We start from the raw sequence: 20,374 nt of genomic DNA on the forward strand, positions 1-20,374 counted from the left end.
GTCTTACAGCCACTGAACCCGTTCACCTGCCTCTGCGTGTAGCTGCGCTCGGGTGAGGGGGCTCCTTTCTTGCTTGTGCCCTGGCCCCACTCACGATTCATCCCACGTGACCCCCCGACGCCCCATTCCCCCTCCTGGCCCTCAGCTGGCTCCCCTTAAAGGCCTCTACGGTGAGGCCCGGAGGAGGCCCCCGGACCGTGGAGGCTCACAGTGGGCTCAGCCCTGCTATGAGGACAGGCCCAGGGTAGAGACTCAGTCCAGGAAGGCCGCAGGCGCCTCACTTCGTCAGCGCCCTCCCGCGCCCCTCCACCTTGTGCCCAGGGCTCCCCCGCTCCTTTGGGTGCCAGCTGGCTAAGCTGACCGCTGCCCTCTGCTGGCCCCAAGCCGGCATTACATGCCCCTCCCCGGCCGAATCCCCAAATTTAGGGGGATTCCGTTAGTCACCCGTACCCAGGAGCAACTGAGGGCACAGCTGTGTGAAATGCACTCGGTGGGGCTGGAGTGACAGAGGGCGCTGGGCCCACCCTGACCAGTGCACGGAAAGAGCCACACTTTGTCGTAACCAGAAAGCGGGAGAGTCAGCGGGTACGTGGCCGGCCCTGCTCTGATTCAGGGGCACCCACGAGCCTCTGGAGGACTAGCACAGGCTTGCTCTCGGCACAGCAGAGTGGGACCAAGGGAGGAGGACAACTGGGGGGGGGGGGGAGGGGCGGGCCGGACTGTTGGGCATTTGCAGGTCCCTAGCTGGGCAGGAGGAGCCCCCGGGTGCTCCCCAGCACCCCCCAGGTGCCCAAAGGCAGCTGCCAGACGTTGCTCCCGCAGACCTGCCACCCCCCCCCCCCATCCGGATGCCTCAGCAGACTGGCTCCTGGGGCTGCTTGGTGGCCCCCGGGCCCAGGCGCCACCATCACCTACAGCCCCACCCTCGGACACACGTCACTCTTGCCAGCCCGATAGGAGGGCTCAGAGAACACACACTCAGCAGAATGGGGCCCACCGCTCGTGGGATGGCCTCCCTGGGCCACACACGTCCCCAGGTGAACAGGAGGACGGTGGCTTCAAACCACACCTGGGATCGCACACCGTGTGCTGCAGACCCGGGTGCGAGGGACCAGCGGCCCCGGAGCTGATGACGTCCACCCCCCTCGCCTGTGGCACCCTGGCGCCTGGCCAGAGGCCTCCTGGCTGAGTGCCGAAGCAGGGCAGCGGCCCCCTCCTTCCAGAAAGGATGAACGGTTGGCCATTGAGGGCAGCCACTCAGGAGCCCACAGACAGACCTCTGGCCACTAGCCGTCGCCTTGGACGAGGCTCTGACTCTCGGGCTCTGTTTCCTCAGCCGGGAGGAAGCCTCGGGCACGGGCCCTCCCCCTGCTCACCCGTCCGGACTCTGGGAGGCCTGTGGTAGCGGCCAGCGCCCCCTCGATTGCCGGCAAGGAAACCCGGCAGAAAGGAAACCAGCGAAGCGGCAGTTCTCGGAGGCCCGTGGGAAGCGGTGTCCGGGCGTCTCTCCCCGGGCTCTCTGCACCCCGACCGTCGCCACTGCTCAGCTGTCCGTGCTCCTCCAGCCGTGAGCGAGGCCGCGGCCACCAGCACCTCCACTCTTGCGAAGTCCAGCCTGGGCCTCGGGGGACCCTCCCCCTGCGCTCCCTCCGGGCAGAGAGAAGCTCAGGGTGCCCCTCGTGCCTCCAGCCAAGGTCCCGTCCGAGGCGCAGACCCCGGACAAGGACGCAAGGCCACGCAGAGTGCTGGGGACGCGACCCCAAGAAAGCCTTGGCATCCCTGCCGGGCACCTGGGGACACAGTGGAGCCCCCGGGGTGGGTGCCACCCACCGTGTCTGTCGCTGGCTGATAGCTGCCCCTGGACACTCCCACTCGCCTCGCCAGTGAGCTGAGCCACAGTGAGACTCGGGTCGGTCACCTGCTCGCCCACCGGGCACACGTCGATGGAGCCCAAGCCACATGCCGTCGGCACCGTGCTTCGGCCGGGACGGAACCAGGCTGGGGGCCGGCCTGCTGGTGCGCTGGTGGCCTGTCCCTGCGGAGGGTCCGGGTGCTGCATAGCACGGGGGCTAGGACGAGGGGCAGCACCTCGCGGGCGTGCGTGCCTGGGGGCGGGCTCTGACATCTCCCCGGCTTCTCATCAGGCCTAGGAAGCCAGAAAGGCCCCCGTGCTCCCAGAACTTGGGTTGTGTGGGGTAAGGGAGAACCCTTGACTTTGAGGGTCAGGATAGTCGGTGCAGCCGAGGGACCGCTAAGGTCAGACCTGTGTGCTCAGGGCTGAGCCAGGTGGTGACAGCGCACCCGGCCAGGGTCGCCGGCCCCACGTTGGCGTCTGTGGTGTTGGGCACAGCCACGTGCAGAGGCCTGGAGGGGGGGCCTCGGAGGTCAAGGTGCCGCTGGGCCGCACCTAGTGAGAACCGCCTGCCCGGCCCCCCTGTGGCCCCCAGCCCCAGGATGGGGAGGCCCAGGGAGTTGGAGGGTCTGGCCTTCAGAGCCTCCCCTCCAGACGGGACGGGACGGGGGCCGAGAGGGGTACCTCACAGCCCGGGTCCTCTCCCCGCAGCAGACAGACGAGGCGGCACAGACGGACAGCCAGCCGCTCCACTCCTCTGACCACACAGAGAAGCAGCAGCCCAAGCGGCTACACGTCTCCAACATCCCCTTCCGGTTCAGGGACCCCGACCTGCGGCAAATGTTCGGGGTGAGTGCCTGCGGCCCCTCCGTGCCGGCTCTCCCGACTCGGGGTCCCCTGGGTCCAGCTCTGACCTGAGCCTGCAGGGTGGAAACGAGAAGGGGTGGCAGCCAGACACGCAGCACCTCCACGCCCCACCCCCACCCCCACTTCCTCCGTCCTCGGCGCTTCTCAGAGGCCCCTCGAGGCCCAAAGGTTATCAGGTGCCCGCTAGGTTATCACTCTGCAGTCCCCGCGGTCTGACAGGGGCTCCCAGGACCCCTGTGCCCTCAGAGGGCACCGGGAGGGGCAGCTCGGCCTCCTGGCCCCACGAGGCCCAGCAGCCGACCAGCCCTGCCTCTCCTGTGTGCCCGAGGGCTGAGCACTCACCCTCTCTGGGCCCGTGTCCTTGGGGCTCCGGCCAGACGCTCAAACCATGGGAAGCAAGCACGCGCCACTGTCCTTCTGGACTCCCCCAGTTGGTTCCAGCAGGGCGGGCCTCCAGTCTCGTGGCGACTCTCTTGGGCCGCTTGACTTGAATGCGGCTGCCCGGTGGGCGAGCAGGCCGGCACCGGCCAGGCCATCCGTCCCAAACAGCGCAGCCACGAAACCCCGGGGGGCCTGGCCCGCGTTTCTTCCCGCGCCTCCGCCCTCTCCCCAAACCCTCTTTCCCGCCGCCAGCACTGTGCCCGCCCCCACCCCTGGCCTCTGAACCCCAGCCCTGCCTTCACGCCACACCCCCCCCCCCGACCCAGATGGGATTTGTCAAAGGGGAGGTGCCATGAGGGCGGACTCAGGATGGACCCGGCACCCACACTTGGCCCCAAGCAGCCACTCCCCTTCTTGGAGGCCAGGCCCCATCGGATTGGGGGCTTAGACACAGTGAGGGGCCTCTGGGATGTGGAATCATCAGGATTCTGCCCCACTCGGCCTGGGCCCCGGCAGCTGCCAACCCCTTTGATCCTGGGGGTCCCCAGTTAAAGCAGCCGCTGTACAAAGCTCGCCCTGACCTCGGTCCCCAGGTCACGTCCCATCCCTCTTCCCCATACAGCGGACACCTGCTGGTGTCAGCTTGCCTGTCCCCTCACCAGAGCGTAAGATCACCTGTCCTCGTCCCTGCTCCAGGGCGTCAACTCGCCCGTCCCCTGTCCCCTCACCACAGCATCAGCCCGCCTGTCCCCGCACGAGGACAGGCAGCACCAGCCCTGTTCCAGCCTTCCGTCAGAGTTGAGATTGCATTGCTGTCCTCTTCCGTGTCACGTCACTGCTCCTTTGACACCCTAGTCCCAGTGTTGTGGGATGAGGGGAAGCCCATCGCCTACACATACCAGAGGCCTCGGAAGGGCCCCCCCGGGACCTGGTCTCGGGGATTTGGCCTTCACAGGTTCGTGGTCTCCTGCAACAGTGAGAGAGACAGGGCTGCCCCGGGGGGATTCTGGGCCGGTGATGGGGCAGGAAGGGGGCAGCCAGAGCATCTGGGCCTGCCTGGCCGGTATGTCCCAGTCAAGTAGAGTTTGGGATCGGTTCTGTCCTGCACAGGTCGCTGGCAGCACAGGTCTGTCCATAGCACTTTGTCTCTTCTGAGAGCTCCTGCCCATCGGCTTTTGGGAAGGACCTATCTGTAGCCCTTTACCCTCTAGCATGAATTAGAGGTGGCCGTCGGTAACTTGGGGCAGGTCCCGGCAGGGAGAGGAGAGGGACTCCAACCGCGCTGCACCCTTCCCCGGTCCTCGGCCCCCACGCGGGTCTCAGGCAGGGAATGCGCACTCCGTGAGAATGTAGGGAGGGGTCTCCTGTCCCCCCACCATGCTACACCTAGAGCTCTTCCTACTCCCTGCAGGAGGCTGGGGGCAGGGAGGGGGGCTCGGGCCAGACCCGGGCAGCAGGCGAGGGTCTCCTGAGAAGCAGGCGAGCTGGCCGGCCAGCAGTCTTAACCCATCCTCCCTTGTCTCCCCACCCCCCTCTCTGTCTCTGCAGCAATTCGGAAAAATTTTAGACGTGGAGATCATTTTTAACGAGCGGGGCTCCAAGGTGGGTGCCGCCCAGAGGCCGCCACCATTACAGCGCCGGCTGTAGGTCCCGCCAGGCTAACGTGTGAAATGTGCGTTTCCTTCCTGGAGAGCTTCGAGCCCGAGGACCCCTGAGCTACACGGGTGCTTGTATTCCCCGCTCCTCCGCCCCCCCGCCCCCCCACCCCGCTGTCTGTGTCGTTGCTGCAGCTGCGATGCTTTCTGTCTGAGCTGCCGGGACCTCTCTGTCCGCGCCCCCGCTGAGCCCCGGGTCCCCAGCCGCCTAGCCGCCCCGCCAGGGGGCCGCCGGCCTGCCCGGGAGCTGGCCCCGAGGCCGGTGGGCACGGCCGCAGGGTGGGCAAAGACAGGCCCTGCTCCCTGCTCAGGGAAGAGAAGACCCCCATCCAGGCTCCTAGGGTGATGGGGGGTGGGGCTGCCCCCAGGAGGTCCTGAAACCCAGCTTTGCCCCCCAGGTGGCATTAGGGTGACACAGTCCTGGCCCCTGGCCGGGTTGGCATCTCTTTCACGGCTTTGGCCTGTCCTCTCGGAGGCGCCAGGCGGTCAGCTCAGGCCGGGCTCAGGCCAGGCTGGCAGCTGCCCCCGCCTGGGGCCGGACCCTTCCTGGGCATCCTGCCGGTGGTACCAGAACAGACCTCTGGGCTGCCGACCTCTCCTTCAACTCACCTGACTCAGTCCCTCTCTCTCTCTCTCTCTCTCTCTCTCTCTCTCTCCCCCTCTCTCTCTCCCCCCGCCCATCTTTCTCTCTCCCCCTCCCACTCTCTCCCTCCCCACTCCTCCTTTTTTTTCCTTTCTCTCATCCTTTCTCTCCGTGTCTGTCCTTCTCCGCTCACAGGGTTTTGGGTTTGTAACTTTTGAAACTAGCTCAGATGCTGACCGAGCCCGGGAGAAGCTGAATGGGACGATCGTAGAGGGACGGAAAATTGAGGTGCTCAGATAAGTGTGCTGCGCAGGGCGCGCCCTTGAGAAACGCCACTGTCACCCAGGTCCCCCACCCCAGCCCCGCGGCCACCCTGCAGAGAGCCGGGCCAGGGTCCCCAGGGCAGGGAGACGGGGCGGGGGGCAGAGCCCAGCCCATCTCCTGCCACCCCTCGTGGGCCTACACTTCAGGCCCACCCAAGGGCCCCCTCCCTCTGCTTTCTGGAAGAGGCCCCCCAACTGTGGGAGTCAGCCAGACACTGGGAGGAGCCCCCAGAACAACACGTTTGAGGCCGGCCAGCTCTAAGCACCACAGCCAACCCAGTCTGTCCCCCAGTGGGGAGGTGCTGTTAATCCCCTCCCTCCGGGGAGAAGCAGCTGTCCCCTGTCCTCCCCCTCCCCAGCTGCCAGGGCCTGGAAAGGGACCTAGCCCAGAGGAGCGGCAGAGAGAGGAGACCACGGGTCCCCTTTGGCCCCCCTCACCCCTTCCCTGGTGGGCTGCCCATCCCCCTCGCCAGTGCTGCGGCCTGGGAGCTGGGCTCCTGGACAGGCAGGGCAGCGAGGGGTAGCCAGGGAGGGGAGGGGTGCGCAGCGAGTGTAAAGTCCGTGGGAATAGAAGCGGCAGGGCCTGGGGGGGCGAGGGGTTCCAGAAGCGGCAGCCCTGCGGGCACCGACCTCGGCCAGGCTCTGGTGCAGCACCCGGTGGGCACCGGGGGATGCAGGCCCGGGCCCAGGGGCTCACACAGGACATGGGGAGGCAGTGTGGCCCCGACTCCTCTCTTGAGTTCCACCACCTGCCCTATTCTCGGTCTCCTTCCACAGAGGCCGAGCCCCACCCTCCCTACACCCCAGTCGGGCCCCTGCAGGGACTCAGATGCCTGGAATTAGGACCCACGCCCTCGGCGCCCGCTTGCCCCCTCTCCCGTCGGCCTTGCCCTCGAGGGGCACACGTGTCCCATCAGGGACTCTCCACCGGCCTCAGGGGAATGGGGTGCTACCCCCGCCCTGACAAGAGGGGTGCCCATGGCTAGGAAGGCCTCGGCAGCCACCGAGGGCACAGAATGTCTTGGGGGCCGGTCTGCTAAGTTGGGCTGAGAGCACTTTGTGGAGAGTCCGCCAGCCAGCTTCTCCAGTGGCCTCGGGTTGCCGGAGAGAGAGGCTGGGGCTTGGTCTGCGGGCGCGGCGTGTGGAAGGCAAGGGCCAGTGGGCCGGACGTGGTGCCTGAGCCGAGCGCCGGGAGCCGTGGTGGCCCAGGCTCGCTGGAGCGGGGGCAGCACAGTGGGGAGGGGAGGCCTGGGAGGAGGGCCAGCCAGGGTGTGGGGCCAGGCCTGCCGCAGATGCTGTCCCGGGCCTTCTCCTAGCCCCCGGGCCCTCGGTGCGGCTGTGCAGGAGCGGTGCAGAGCAGGACTGGGGTGGCCGGACGCTTGCAGGGAGCCCAGTGCCCTGCACACCCTCACCTTCTCCTCCCTTCTCTCCGGGCAGGTCAATAACGCCACAGCCCGCGTCATGACCAACAAGAAGACTGCAAACCCCTACACTAACGGTAAGGGCCCCAGGGCTTCTGGGAGGCTGCAGGGGCCCACCTCCCCGGATGCTGACCCCCTCGTGTCCCAGCTCCGCCGGGTCAGAAGGGGGCAGATGGGCCGGATGCCCGGGCCTTCCCAAGCACGGGACACCCCAGGGACAGGCCCCGGGCACAGTGGGCGGTGGCCACTGTTAGTTATTTTCTAAGCAGTGAGGCGGGGCCCGGGCTAGAGACGCTCCCTAGTGAGGGAGTGTGACGATAATTCGGATAGTCCTCCATCCGGGCCTTGGGGACCCAAGTGTCCCCAAGGGGATCTCCCCAAGGGAAGCCTTACGGGCACATAATGCTCGCCAACTCAGTGGTCTTGGGCACCCACACACCTGACTCTAAGCAGAAGCAGCCAGTCTACCCTGAAGACAGAACCGCCGAGGCTGAGGGGAGGGGTGGCCCTCGCCGCTTCTCGTCTTCACCCCGCCGGCCAAGGCGGACTGGTTTGGGCACAGCTGGCAGTGCGCTGGGGCCCCTTGACTTCGTGCCCGTGCCGGTGAGCGGTAGCCTGCTGTCAGGATGAGTCTCCCTGCAGGATGGGGGCTTGACGTCTCACCCCCCAGCAGGGGCAGAGTGACCAAGCCACCCCCCCCCCCCCAGCGCTCTTGTCCCTGTATGACTGGCCACCCATGGAGTCAGGTGACAGGTCAGCAAGGGTCAGGGCGCTGGGGGGGGGGGGGGGATCTGCCACGTGGTGACCCACCAGCGGGGCCTCCGGGAGCAAGGCAGGGGTCTGGCTGAGCCACATTTAGACTAGATCATGGTTCCCACCCTGCTTTTTGGAGGACTGTCAAAGCTCACATTTTTTAAAGAAATTCGGGACACCCGCCTTTGCCAGCGTCCCGAGCTCCTGCCGAAAGCTTGACACGGTAAGGCACAGTGGTAGGTGTGTTTGGCAGGTCAGGACGATCATCGGGGGCCCGTCGCCCCCGTCACCCGGGAGCCACACCCCCTGCTCTCCAGCCAGAGCCGGGAGCGTCGGGAAGCATGGAATCCAGAACGGAGTCCATCCCTGAATGACCACGTCCCTAGCCCGGGATGGGCGCGGAACCCACAGTGGTCTCACGACAGGGAACAGTGAAATGCTCACTGCCAAGGTTGGACCTGAGCATCCTCGCCGGCCTGAGCAAGAAGGACGTGGGCTGCGGTCCGCGGGCCCCGGGTTCTCTGTGGGTCGATACGGAAGCCCAGCACGTGGGCTCTGGCGGCCTGGGTACGTGGCTTGCCTTCGCCTGAACCCTCCAGAGAATCCATCGAATTCAGAAATTCATCGGCTGCGGGGCGGGGGGCCGAAGTGTCCACTGCAGGAACCAAACTCACCAGGTTTGACCAGGCGTTAAGACTATTTACAGAAGAAACAAAGGAGTCACCCAGGGGGACCTCAGGCTGCCTCTGTCATCTGGGGTCCCAGACAGTGAAACGGGACCGGCAGCGACAGGAGGAGGCATCAGAAAGCCAGAGTGACCGACAAAGATGCCCAAGGTTCCAGAACTGAAGGACCCACGGGAGCCCCGAGGACGGAGCCTCAGCGGGAGGGTGGGCTTGGGTCATTGGCCCCAGGACTCCGCTCCATCGTGGTTCTTACTAAGAAGACTCAGCTCCTGGGACGAGTTCTTTTTAGGAGATGAAACATTTCTTCCCTCCTGATGTGGGATTTAGAGAAGATTCCAGAGTCTCAGCAGTAACATTCAGACACAGAATGGACCCCCGGGAGGAACAAGGCCCCAGACACTCCCGGCCACCCACCCAGCAGTGGGGATGTTAGAATCTGGGTTGGAGGCCCACAGGTAGGGTCTCGTCCGTCGCCACGCTCTCCAGAGGCGTGTTGCTAGCTGGCCAGTGGGTACGGGTCCCTTCTGTCCCTCCTCACAAAGCCAAGCGGGATAGGGAGCCGGGCTGTCAGGACATACTGCCAAGATAAGACCAGGTACACCGAGGCGGTCAGGGGCTGGGCTCGGTCAAAGACACCATGCCGTGCCCATGGTATCTGAACGAGCGCCTGGGGCCAGAACCCACTCAAAGCCGGCTGCCGTCCACCCCTCGGACCCTCCGGTGGAAGCGGGCTTCACTCCTACACGTGGGTCCCTGGTGGGAGGGGAAGACTGGTCCAGAAGCGGAGGGCCCTGGGCCAGTCCACCTGCAGAGAGGGACAGGTGGGTGCAGATTCGCTGGAGGCCAGGGAACCGCCAGGAATGTGGGCTGGGCCTGGATCTGGCTCCGCCCCCCCCCCCCCCCCCCCCCCCCGGCTCTGGGATGTGAGGCTGCCCTTCCTCCCCGAGCCTCCGCTAGCTCGTCTGTAAAACGCGAGGGTGTGACACTTGGGCGGGTTTAGAACAGTGTGGCGCGCGGTGAGGTGCTCCGGAAATGTTAGTTGCCCTTAGTACCTCCAGTCCAGAGGCTCTTCCTCCTCAGGAAGCCCTTCCCCTGGGTGCTCCGGGGAAAGACAGACCCAGGACGGTCGGGGCGGGACTCAGCCGTGGGGACGGAGAGCTCCACCCCAGGACGGGGGCTTTGGGACAGGAGGTGGTGGCAGAAGCCACGCCCCCTCACGGCAGCCTCTGGCCCTCCCGGAAGGCAGCCCGGCCCCCACCGGAGACCGCGCTCCCGTGATTGGGCCCCATCGTGTGCCGAAGCGCGGGCGGGCCGGACCCGGACCCCTCGCCCCAGCTGTGGGCCCGCAGAAGTTTACAGAAGTGTTCGAGTTTCCCTTCCTAGTTCTCTCCCGCAGAGACTGCAGACTCCAAGCTGCTGGAGCTGGTGCCCCGCCCCCCCCCCCGCAGGGCAGTCCCAGGGGCGGGCTGGGGAGGGCCACAACTTGGAAACAATCAGGAGGACACCCAGGCAGGGGGTCGGGAGAGACTTGGTCCCTGTCATCTAGGGACCGGAAGGTCAGAGCCGGTGAGCCTGCAACGTCCCCACAGGGGCCCGGGGTCTCCTCCCCCCGCCCGGACCGCGGAGGGAGGTGGGCCGGCCTCCCGCCGGGCTGCAGAGGCCACGCCTAAGGTGGGAGGGTCCCAGGATAGTGTGAGGTGGGGCGAGAACGGGGGAAACGGTGACTGGGTTCCTTTGCTTCTCTTCTAGGCTGGAAGCTAAACCCCGTGGTGGGCGCAGTCTATGGGCCTGAATTCTATGCAGGTACAGGCTGGAGCGGTCACTCTGGGCGGAGCCGGGCCGGTGGGGGTGTGGCCGGCGGGTGGGTGTGGCCAGGCGGGGGCGTGGCCGTGCGGGCGTGGTTGGGCGGTGCCGGGCTAGCTGTGGCCGCGCCCCGGCCGGGTTGTTTCGACCTGGCCTCAGGCTTTCCCTCTCACCGCCTCTTCTCTGGCCCGCTTTCCTGCAGTGACGGGCTTCCCCTACCCCACCACGGGCACGGCCGTAGCCTACAGGGGCGCGCACCTACGGGGTCGGGGCCGGGCCGTGTATAATACGTTTCGGGCTGCGCCGCCCCCGCCCCCCATCCCAACTTACGGAGCGTGAGTACCTGGGGAGGCACTTGGGAGGGAGGCATGGGGGAAGCCCAGGGGGCGTGGAGGGTGGGGGGGAGGCCCTGGGCAGCCGGAGGGGCTAAGCAGCCTTTCCAGAACTGCGGGAAGGTGGGGGGGAGGGGGTGTCGGGAACCCCCAGACCTTTGCACTGCAGTCGCCTCCGTATCAGTACCCCAACCCCATCGTGCCATGGGCGCCAAGGCTCACTGGCATTTGGGGGACCTTTAGAGCCCCGGCACCTTGCCAGCTGATTTAATGGGATGGTGGTTGGCCCTTGAGCTCAGCGAGGGCCTGCTCGAAGCCCTCCCTGGACCATTTCCCCGGGGCCCAGTGCCCTCTGCCTGGATGGGGGGACAGCTGCCTGGGCTGGGGTGGGGGGAGGGTAAGCAACAGGGGCCGCGGGGCCCCTGGCTTTGTGGGCGAGAGGAACTGACCAGCAAGGGTGTTACTCTATTGTTATACCAAAACAGGGCACTGGAGCAAACGCTTGTTAAAATGCCAGTCCCATGGGCAGGGCTGGCACCCTGCCCCCTCCCTCCTCAGCAGACGCCGGAGCCGGCCTGCCCACCACTCTCTTGTCCGTTTGCTTCCAGGGTCGTGTATCAGGACGGCTTTTATGGTGCTGAGATTTATGTAAGTGCGGTCCGGAGGGGAGGGCGGGGTGGGGCTTGTCCAGGCCTTCAGCTGATTTCCAGGGTCTTCCCCTCCCCCACCCCATCCCACTTCATCCTCGGAACCCCGGAGGGTGAGAGTGCCAGGGCAGTGGGTCCCTGGGGACCTCGGCACAGCGGAGCCTGGGCTGTCTGTGCTCATGTCTTCTCCGGTCCCCGGGGCGTTTGGGCGATGGGGGCAGGGGCGACTCTCCCGTATCCCTAACTGCACTGGGGTCACCGAGTGAGCCCCGGTGGGTACCCCGTGTCCCGCACAGAGGCCCAGAGAGAGACCAGGAGGCAGGGGCTCGAGGGCAGACCCCTGGGTGGGTTCCTGTGGCTTCTCTCTCCCTTCGTGGGGCTCCCCCTGCTGCTGCCTCTAGCCCAGAGCCCCAGCTGACAACCCCTTCTCATGCACCTACCCAGCCCAACACGAGACCTTGCTTCCATCGTGGGCATTTGCCCATAATCCAACAGTCCCTTTGTGCCAGGGCCGAGACGTGATCCGGGTTTGCCCTTGACCTTTCCCAGTATCTAGCATGGCACCCAGTCACCCATGGGTTCTCCACGCCCACGGGCATCAAAATCAGGGGCCCACTGGACTGCTGGCAGGTCTGTGGGCACTTAACATGTGTCAGGGCCACGAACACAGCCAGGCACGTAATTGGTACCCACCAGTGTGTTGAATGGGGAAGTGAACAGGCACCCCTGCCTCACCTCAGCCCGGCCCACTTGATAATCTGTGGTCCTTAGGTCTCCATTAGGCCAGAAGCGAGGTGCCCCCAGGCCTGCACCCACCAGCCAGGCCTCACCTGGCTGAAAGGGGAAGGTTGACAGGCCACGTCAGCCCCGCTAAGCCTCTGTGCCATCTCTCCCTCCCCCTTACCCTGCAGGGGGGCTATGCAGCCTACAGATACGCTCAGCCTGCAGCAGCAGCCGCGGCCTATAGCGACAGGTATGGCTGGGGCCGTGGTCGGGATAAAGACAGACGATGGGGTAACAGGGTCCCTGCAGGGCTGGGCTCAGACAGACGGGAAGACTTCACTACTGCTTGGGCCTGGGGCAGCTCCCCCTGGCGGCACAGAATCTGGACAGAGGAGAGCAGGTCCGAGACCCCTGAGCCAGCGCTCCCCCCCCCCCCCCCCACCGGTTTCTTGAGTCCCTTCCTGCCCTGGAGGCCCCGGAGTGGGAAGGGTACTCAGGAGGCTGTGTTTCTGCCCGTGGGCGCGCCTCCGATCCTTCTCGGGGCTTCAGGGTCTGAGGCCCTTTAGCTCGGAGAAGGAGAGGCAGCAGCTTGGGCTCCCAGGGGCCGTGGCGAGACCAGGTGGGCAGTGTGGCCATCTGAGAGGCAGCCGGCCCTCTGCCCGGTGGCGGGCACACCCAGGGGCTAGGGGGTGGCTCTGTATGTGGAGGCAGGTCCCCCAGGGTGGCCTAACCTAGCACATGGGCGCTTGGCCCATTGGGCAGAGTTCCTGCTTAGGGGAGCCTGGCATGCACGTGGTGGGTGCCGGCCTGGGGACCACCTGACTGTCCCTCCTGGTGCCACCCGGGGACCCGCACCTTTCTCGAAGCTTCTCACTGTATCTCACGTGTGGGTTTTGTCCGGTGCACGGCAGGCCCTTCGGCCCAGCCCTGTCTTACAAGAAGGTGGCATTTCACACACAGAATTAAGTTGAGAGGAAGGCCATCGGGGGACACAGGGCCATGTCCCCCCCTGCCCCCCTTCCCTGCTCTGAGCACTCTGCCCTCATTCTTTCTGGGGATCGAGGTTTCTCTTCCCTCCACCCCAGCTCTGTGAGGACTCCCATTTCCTTCCACGAGGTCCCTGGTAGAACAGCCTGCCCCTCGTCAGGGTCAGTACACGCTGGAAGAGCTGAGAGGAGGGTGGCCAGCTGTGTTCCAGACGCTTCCTTCTCAACAGGCAGAAAGGATGGCGAGGAGGGAGGGGGGGCCTGGCGGGCGGGACCACACTGGAGGAGGTGGGGGGCCCGTTGCCACCCCTCACCTGCCCCCATCGCCCCCCCACACCTCCCTCTCTCCCCAGTTACGGCAGAGTCTATGCGGCCACCGACCCCTACCACCACACCATCGGCCCCCCAGCGACCTACAGCATCGGAACCATGGTAAGGAGCGGGGGCGCCGCCTGGCCTTAGGCGCTGGCCGTTGACGAGGCTGGGGTGGGCAGGCCCTGAGGACGATGACCCAGACCTCTGACCAGCAGCGCCTGGGAGGACCAAGGCCTGGATTGGGAGTCTGGGGGAGGACTTGCCCCTTTGAGCCCCCGGGGGACTTCGAGGGAGGCAGGTCCAGTGAGGACGTCTGGCCCTCTGGGGAGCATCCTGGTCCGCCCACTCTGCCCAGTCTTCTGAGGCTCCAGAGGCTCGTGGGGGTGTGTCCGCCACCGTCCCCCTGTGTCCTGTCACTGCGCTTTTCCTCACGTCAAGGAGAGGGACAGGGGCTGCCCCCCACTTCCCACCCAGACCCGTCGGCGGCCCTGGGGCCAGCGCTCTCCCAGCACCCACCCCACCCCCCCCCCCCACGCACTCCCGGCCGGCTCACGACACTATAGAGGTGTGCAGGCCAGCGTGTCTGTGTGTGTGTGTGTGTATGGCCAGCTGTCGACACATGCAGCCCAGCTCACTCTGTACCCCGAAACCTGCTTCCAATGGACACCTGCCTCCTGTGCCCACCCACCCCCGGCCCTGGGGGGTGTTGATGTCGGTTTTTAGCTAGCTTGGCATCCAGCATCAAAGATGAACACATTTTTCGGGGGGTAAGGAGGGAGGAGGTACGGAGCCAGTACGGATACGTTGTTCCATCCCCCTTGGTCTTGATTACTCCCTCCCCATTTTTGTTCTGTCTTTGATTTTTTGACAAGTTCCCGGCATCCCAGGCAGCCTGCAGTGACAGCTAGCAGCCACAGGGGGCAGCAGCAGGCCTCTTGGGGGCCGGCCCCTCCCCGGACAGAGGCCCCGAAAGTGCCCTCTGCGGGTCCCTCGGCTCCAGGCTCAGCTCAGGGCGCCCCCCACCATGCAGCTGCTGGCTAAAAGCTTTCGTTGATTCACAGAGGGGCCCCTCTTATGCTCTCATTTTTGCTTGTAAGATTCTCTTGTTTTCCCCTCTGGCACTTGCCGCTCCCATTTCCTGTTGAAATTGGTTGGTGGGAGGAGGTTCCTGCGGAGACCTCCCTGACCCAGCGCAGCCCAGGGACACAGGAGCGGGAGCATCCAGGACCCGTCCTCCTCAGCCGGACGCAGGGCCAGGCGCAAGCGAGGCCCTGGTGGAAGAGGAGGGACCCCAGGGACCCCCTAAAGCTCGGAGGAGCTGGGCGAGCAGCCACAGCCTCTCCTGGTGGAGCCGAGGCCTGGGGAACCCTGAGAGAGGAAGTCCGTCCACCCGCCAGAGCCCCCAAGGGGCTCTGAGGAGGTGGGGCCCTCGCTCAGACCTCCCCCGACCCATTAAAGAGAGAGGGGCCCCGGGAGGGCCAGGCCCGAGCCTAGAGAGTCGTCAAGAGACTTCTCAAACCTCCTTGTCCCGGAGTGCCGGGGCTGATGACCCCAGCAGCCCCCTGGCCCCCAGGCCCCCACCACGACAGAACGAGGCCCAGGGCCCCCCCCCCCGCTGCCATGGTAACTGGTACCCGCTCTCCCCAAGGCCAGCCTTAAAACATGGGACTTAGCGATTTCTTTTTGGTTTTCCTTATTTTTTTTTTCTTTTTGCTTTTTCCCCCCCTACCACAAGGCGGTACTGATTGGCTGTTTGTCATCTTTGATGTTGCAGGCTAGCCTCTGCCGAGGAGGGTACAGCCGCTTCACCCCCTACTAGCAAGAGGGCCCAGCCCCTAGCAGCATTCACACTGACTGCCCAGTACACACCACACCCAGCAGGCCAAAACCAGGCACAGCCACCGGGAGGACAGTGCGCCCCCCCCAGTCAGCGGCACGCGACGCTAAAGTCCATAGGTTTTACCTCCAGCCAGCTGGTGTCCCTGCCCCTCACCATGGCGTGTGTGTCTTTGACCCTGGTTACCCCTGTGTGTCTGAAACCTTGCTTCCCATTTTGACTTTGTTGACGTTGTGACCCCCAAGCCATTTCAGGTACGGTATGCACACAGCGGGAGGGGCTAGGCTGGGCACGAGACCCCCTCCCCCTCCCGAGAGCTGGCAGTAGAGCCCGCCAGGGCGACACCCACTCCGCCAGGGCGACACCCACTCCGCATCATCCCCCGGGGTCTGTGGAGCCACAGGAGAGCCCCCGGCCAGCGGCCAGCGGGGGGGGGCCACAGCCACTGCCCCTCCCCTGGGGTTCAGGGAGGGAGGAGGAGCTGCCGTCCACGGGACGCGGGGACGGTGCCCCCTTCCCACCTTCACCTAGTCCCAGGACTAGCCGTCTCTGCCCTCCTCATTTCTGATGGAAGTTTATTGACGTTTCCTGCCGAAGCAGTCACAAGCACACGGTGCAAGGCGGAAACTGCCGTGGCCACACCAGCCTCGGGGCTGCTGAGCCTCTGTTGTAAGAAAGGAAAATCTAGGAAGAAATTCCCCTGTACCCCGCCCCCCCCCCACACGCACACACAAAGCCATCCGCCCTGCAGGGCCCCAGGGGTCACCCTCCGCGGTGACTTCTGGCTGCAGGCTCTCCCAGCCCCCACCCCGCTCCGCCAGGCCCCAGGGATGGCACCTTGGCCCCGCCGGACTTGGGGTCCTGGCCAGCCCGGCACCTGTGTTGGTATTCGGGCTACGGCACCCTTCCCCTCCCCCGGGCTTGGAGACATCTTTTTGCCAGGGTCCATTTCAGGAGGGGGGAGCAGGTCAGGAGCAGGGGGAGCCCCATCGCGGGCCTTCCTGGCGGAACAGCACTTGGTGCCAGCCTCCCCTCTAGAAAGGTCCCAGGACCGTGCGGGGTCCGGGGAGGAGAGCCTGGCTGGGGCCGCCGGTAATCCTGAGACAGCCCCGGTAGCTTCTGGAGGAGGCTGCGCGGTCAGGACCTGCCTCCGTTACAGGAGAAAGTGTCTCGGGCCGGGGAATCCCAGGTGCCCTGACGCGCCAGAGTTGGGCTTCCGGGCGCGGCCAGCCAGCGGGTGTGGGTTCCCCGCCAGCCAGGCCACACCGGGTCCCGGCTGGTGGAGTGGCCGGATCGTGTCCTGGGTGCCGGGCCCTCTCTTCCCACTGCCCAGAGCCCCTCCTTCTCAGCCGCCTGGGTCCGGGCCCCTCGTGGCCTGCGCTGTGCCGTCCACCCACCACGCCCTCTGTCTTCAGCCAGCCGGGCCCCCCCTGCCCAGCTCAGCCCTAGCAGAGCCCGCAGGCTGCGCGTGCCAGACAGCTTCACTGTGCTCTCTGCTCCTGCCACCCCCCCGCTTCTTCCCACTGCCAGCCCATACTCTCTGCCCTGGAGAACGAGGTCTGCTTTAAAGTCAGCTCACGGAGGATGATGGGTTCCCGGAAGCTGGGGGGAGCGGGGGGGGGGGGGCGGGGGGGGGGACAGGCTGCAGCAGCGGGGAGGCGCTAGGACCTTGGGGCCCGGCACGCTCCTGCCCGCCCTGCGCCCGTCCTCACCGCACGCCTGGCAGTTGCTTCTGTGAAACTGCAAGTCCTTTCTGTTTCTGTTGTAGTGAAAGCTTCCACCGTTTCCTTCTTGGACCATGAAGGGCAAAACAAAAAACAAAAACAAAACAAAACAAAAAAAAACAAAAAAAAATCACAAAACAAAAAACAAAACAAAAAAAGATGTTAAGATCCAAGCAGCAACAAAACCAACCAAACCAAGAAGCATCCACCACGTCCGAGTGGCGCGTGGCAGCAGCGCACATCGCAGCGAGGGAGCACGTCCGGCGGGCCCCCGCCCCTCCCCGGCCACGGCGCTGGCGGGATGGGGAGAGCCGGAGGGGAAGGGGCCTCGTTTTCTACCAAGTCTTCCTTTCCGGCCCCCCACTCCCAGGGCACGTGGGGCCCAGCGGAGGAACGGGCCACAGGCCTGCGCAGGGGAGAGCAGCCAGCGGGACCTGACCTTGTTGCCGACCGTGCCGGTGGAGGGGACGGCTGGGCTGGGCGCGGGGGGGCGGCCGCTCATTCCCGGGGTCTCTGGCTCCAGCCCGTGCCCGTCACCCTCACGTCCGGCTGTCTAGGCCCCAGCTCCCCCACTCTGCCGTGCCGCCAGTGCCCACATCCCAGCGAAGGCGTTTGCGGGCCACCAGAGCCGGTCCGACCAGCAGCCCTGGGGCCCGACCCCAACACCAAGGAAGGGCTGACATGGTTCCAGAACTGTGGGGCGCCCAGGCCCCCCAGTCCGGTGAGGGGGCTCCCGGGCAGCCTGGACAGGATCATTCCCCTTACCTAAGAGCACCGGGAGGGTAAGGACCTCGGGGCTGAGGACACGCTCTGGCTCTGGCCGGTTCCTGTTCCCTTTCTGGAGGCGGCCCTGGGCCTGGTCTGTGGGAGGGAAGGCAGGCCTCATGCCGCCTGCTGGACCGAGCCCTCCCCACCGCTGCCCTGCAGGGGAGCAGAGGGCGGGCGGGCCAGTGCAGCACGGTGAGGTCCGGAATCGCGGTGCCGCGGGGCTGGACGGCCAGGCCAGAGCAGGGAGAGCGAGGGGTGGGAAAGGCCCAGAGGGGTGCCCGGGTCCGGTCCCAGGGTGGCTGGAGAGCAGACCGTAGGCAGCAGGGAGGAGGCCCTGGCCAGGCAGGGATAGCTGGAGTAGGGAACAGCAAAAAATAACAAACATAGGCTCCCAACATGGCTCCACTGTCTCATGAAACGTAAAAATTAAAAAATAAAAAAAAAAAACCACCTCACTTTATATATTCAGCATCAGCTCCTGAAGTGAGCCCCTTTTCTATTCCTGTTGTACAGAGCCCCGCCCCGCCCCCCCCCTCCCCTCCCGTCCAGAGCCCCCTCTTCTTGCGGCAGCTCCGCCCCCGGCCCCGCCCTCCCGGCCCCCCAGGACTGCAGCCGAGCCCCAGGCTTCCTTTCTTACCATTCTGTATGCTTCCAAGGTGTGACCATTCAAATCAACAGTATTATTATTAAGATTATTAATAAAGATTTCTTTCTTCAAACCAGGACGACGCTTTTTGATTTGGCAGCTTCCGGGCAGGGCGCAGAGGGCGGAGGGCCGGGAGGAGCCCCGCAGCCCGGGAGGGGAGTCCGAACACCTTTCTGGGCCAGATTGCAGAGCCCCAGCGCCCCTGGAAGGCTGGGGCGCAGAGCCCCGCCATCCTCCCCACCCCCGAAGAGGGAGCAGGACCGGAAGGAAAGCACAGATCAAATCAAGAGCTGAGAAGCCTTGGGCGTGGGGGGGCTGGGCCAGAGTCCAAAAGCAAGGTTGCCCCACCCACCACTCAGCTCACCAACTTGAATTCCTCCTGTTTTCACGCAGAACAATTTATTTGAGAGCGATTACACCCACCGCAGGGGCACAGGCTGAAATGCTAACATACTAAGTTTCCTGCCCAGAGCCTCTACTCTCTGCAGGCCGGGAACGGAGCTCCCGGGGAGCTGGGGTTGCGTGGTCTCTCGCTTCTAATCGCCTGCCCCCCAGACTGTGAGAAGGTCATGGCCGCTATAAATCTTCCCTCCATCTCTGCATAAAACATTTGGGGGAACCAGCAATTAAAGAAGCAAACAGGCCTCGTGAATGAAGAGCCGGACGTCACAGCAGGCGGTCGGCTTCGGGGCACCCGGGGCTCCCCCGCGGGGGACGCAGGGAGCAGGCCAGGAGCCTCCACCCCAGTTCCCCAGGGCACGAAGCAGGAGAGGCTCAAAGCGCTCCAGGGATAGTTCCAAACCGAGAACACGCTTGTGTGAGCAGCTCCGAGTGGCTCAGGTCCTTCCCACCAGTCTGCTGAGCCGTCCAGCTCCGCAGGGACAACCAGGGGTCGTGGGTGGCCTGCGCTTCCCAGCTGGTCAGTGGAGGCACCATCCTGTTCCACATGAAGCACCTCCCCCTCGGCCGGGCAAACCCATTCCCCACCGGGGACTGAGCTGGGTGGGCCAAGCACGGGACTCGGAGAGTAAAACTTTGTTCCTCTGTCTCACCGGGAAGGGGGCACGTGGATGCCTGGGCAAACGTCAGCCCCGAAGGAGACGCCCTTTGCTGTCCTGCTGGCCGAGTTTACCGAGGCCACCCCGACACCCCTCTGAACCCCGGGCTGAGGCGGTGTGGCTATACTGCCGCCTGGTGGCCTCTCTCCTCCCTACAGCGGAAGACCAAGTCCGTGGACCCCTGGCCTTGGACCCGAGGCCACCCCTTAGGTGTGACCCCCCGGCTGGGACTGTCTGGCCCTTGGGACCGCTCCACCTCTCATAGCACGGGTGGAGGACAGAGAGATGGGCAAGTGACCCCCAACGCTGGCCCTGGGCAGGCCCAGGGTGAGACCCCGAGAGTGACGACACTGCTCTGGCCCAAGAGAGGAGCCGGGCAAGGCCGCGGGGTGGAGAGCCCACCCCTAGGAAGTCAGCACAGTGGCCCAGCGATCGACAGGGGAGCTGTGTGACTGCAGGAGCCATCTCTGGCTCCCTCGCCCCCTCCCCTCCTCCCCATGCAGAGCCACTGGCAGAGGGAAGGAAGGTGCTAGAAGACAGAGGAGGCAAGAGAGGAAGGGGGCCCAGTGAAGAGGGTCCTCGAAGGGACTTTGCTAACACTTCTCAAGGGGCCTAGCACGGCCCACCCTGGGAGAGGCTGAGGCAGGCGGATGTGATGGAACAGGGCAGCCGGAGCGCCCGCGGCCAGGCTGGGGCCGGGCTGCAGGCCAAGGGCCTTCCTGGGCCTCCCGGGCTGCCCCAGGGGCCCAGAGGACGACCTCCGTGCAAGCTTCGCCAGGACCAACAACCCGGGAGAGACACAGCAGGACCCGGGGCCCGTGAGATGCCCCACAGATGGCCCCAGCTCACGGGGACAGCGAACTGGGAAAGCCACAACACAGGATGGTCTGGACTGGGGCAGCCCACCCGGCCCGGGGGCAGGTACGACCTGGTGCCAGCCCAACCAGGGGCTCAGTCCTCAGCACCCTCCCCCCACTCCGCCCTCAGCCCTCACCCTGGGAATCGCCCCTGGGC

The 20,374-nt window shown here is 65.5% G+C and overlaps 1 protein-coding gene across 8 annotated transcripts in view; it reads left to right on the top strand.

The window, feature by feature from the left end:
- Window positions 1-18,379, top strand: part of RBFOX3 (RNA binding fox-1 homolog 3) — a 427,350-nt gene extending 408,971 nt beyond the window's left edge. For 4 of the 8 annotated variants that reach the window (XM_058704179.1, XM_058704181.1, XM_058704178.1 and 1 more), the window contains 10 exons: window positions 2,564-2,701; window positions 4,649-4,702; window positions 5,534-5,626; window positions 7,099-7,159; window positions 10,271-10,324; window positions 10,527-10,659; window positions 11,142-11,304; window positions 12,215-12,276; window positions 13,366-13,444; window positions 15,102-15,376. In XM_058704179.1, coding sequence (XP_058560162.1) covers window positions 2,564-2,701; window positions 4,649-4,702; window positions 5,534-5,626; window positions 7,099-7,159; window positions 10,271-10,324; window positions 10,527-10,659; window positions 11,142-11,304; window positions 12,215-12,276; window positions 13,366-13,444; window positions 15,102-15,146 — 882 coding nt within the window. In that variant the 3' untranslated portion in view covers window positions 15,147-15,376. Of the gene's footprint in view, window positions 1-2,563; window positions 2,702-4,648; window positions 4,703-5,533; window positions 5,627-7,098; window positions 7,160-10,270; window positions 10,325-10,526; window positions 10,660-11,141; window positions 11,305-12,214; window positions 12,277-13,365; window positions 13,445-15,101; window positions 15,377-16,932 lie in introns of those variants that run through there. The other 4 variants (XM_058704174.1, XM_058704177.1, XM_058704175.1 and 1 more) reach the window with 4 other exon arrangements.
- Window positions 18,380-20,374: the final 1,995 nt, after the last annotated feature.

The sequence above is a fragment of the Neofelis nebulosa genome, chromosome 16 (assembly GCF_028018385.1).
Source record: "Neofelis nebulosa isolate mNeoNeb1 chromosome 16, mNeoNeb1.pri, whole genome shotgun sequence".
Taxonomy (NCBI): Eukaryota; Metazoa; Chordata; class Mammalia; order Carnivora; family Felidae; genus Neofelis; species Neofelis nebulosa.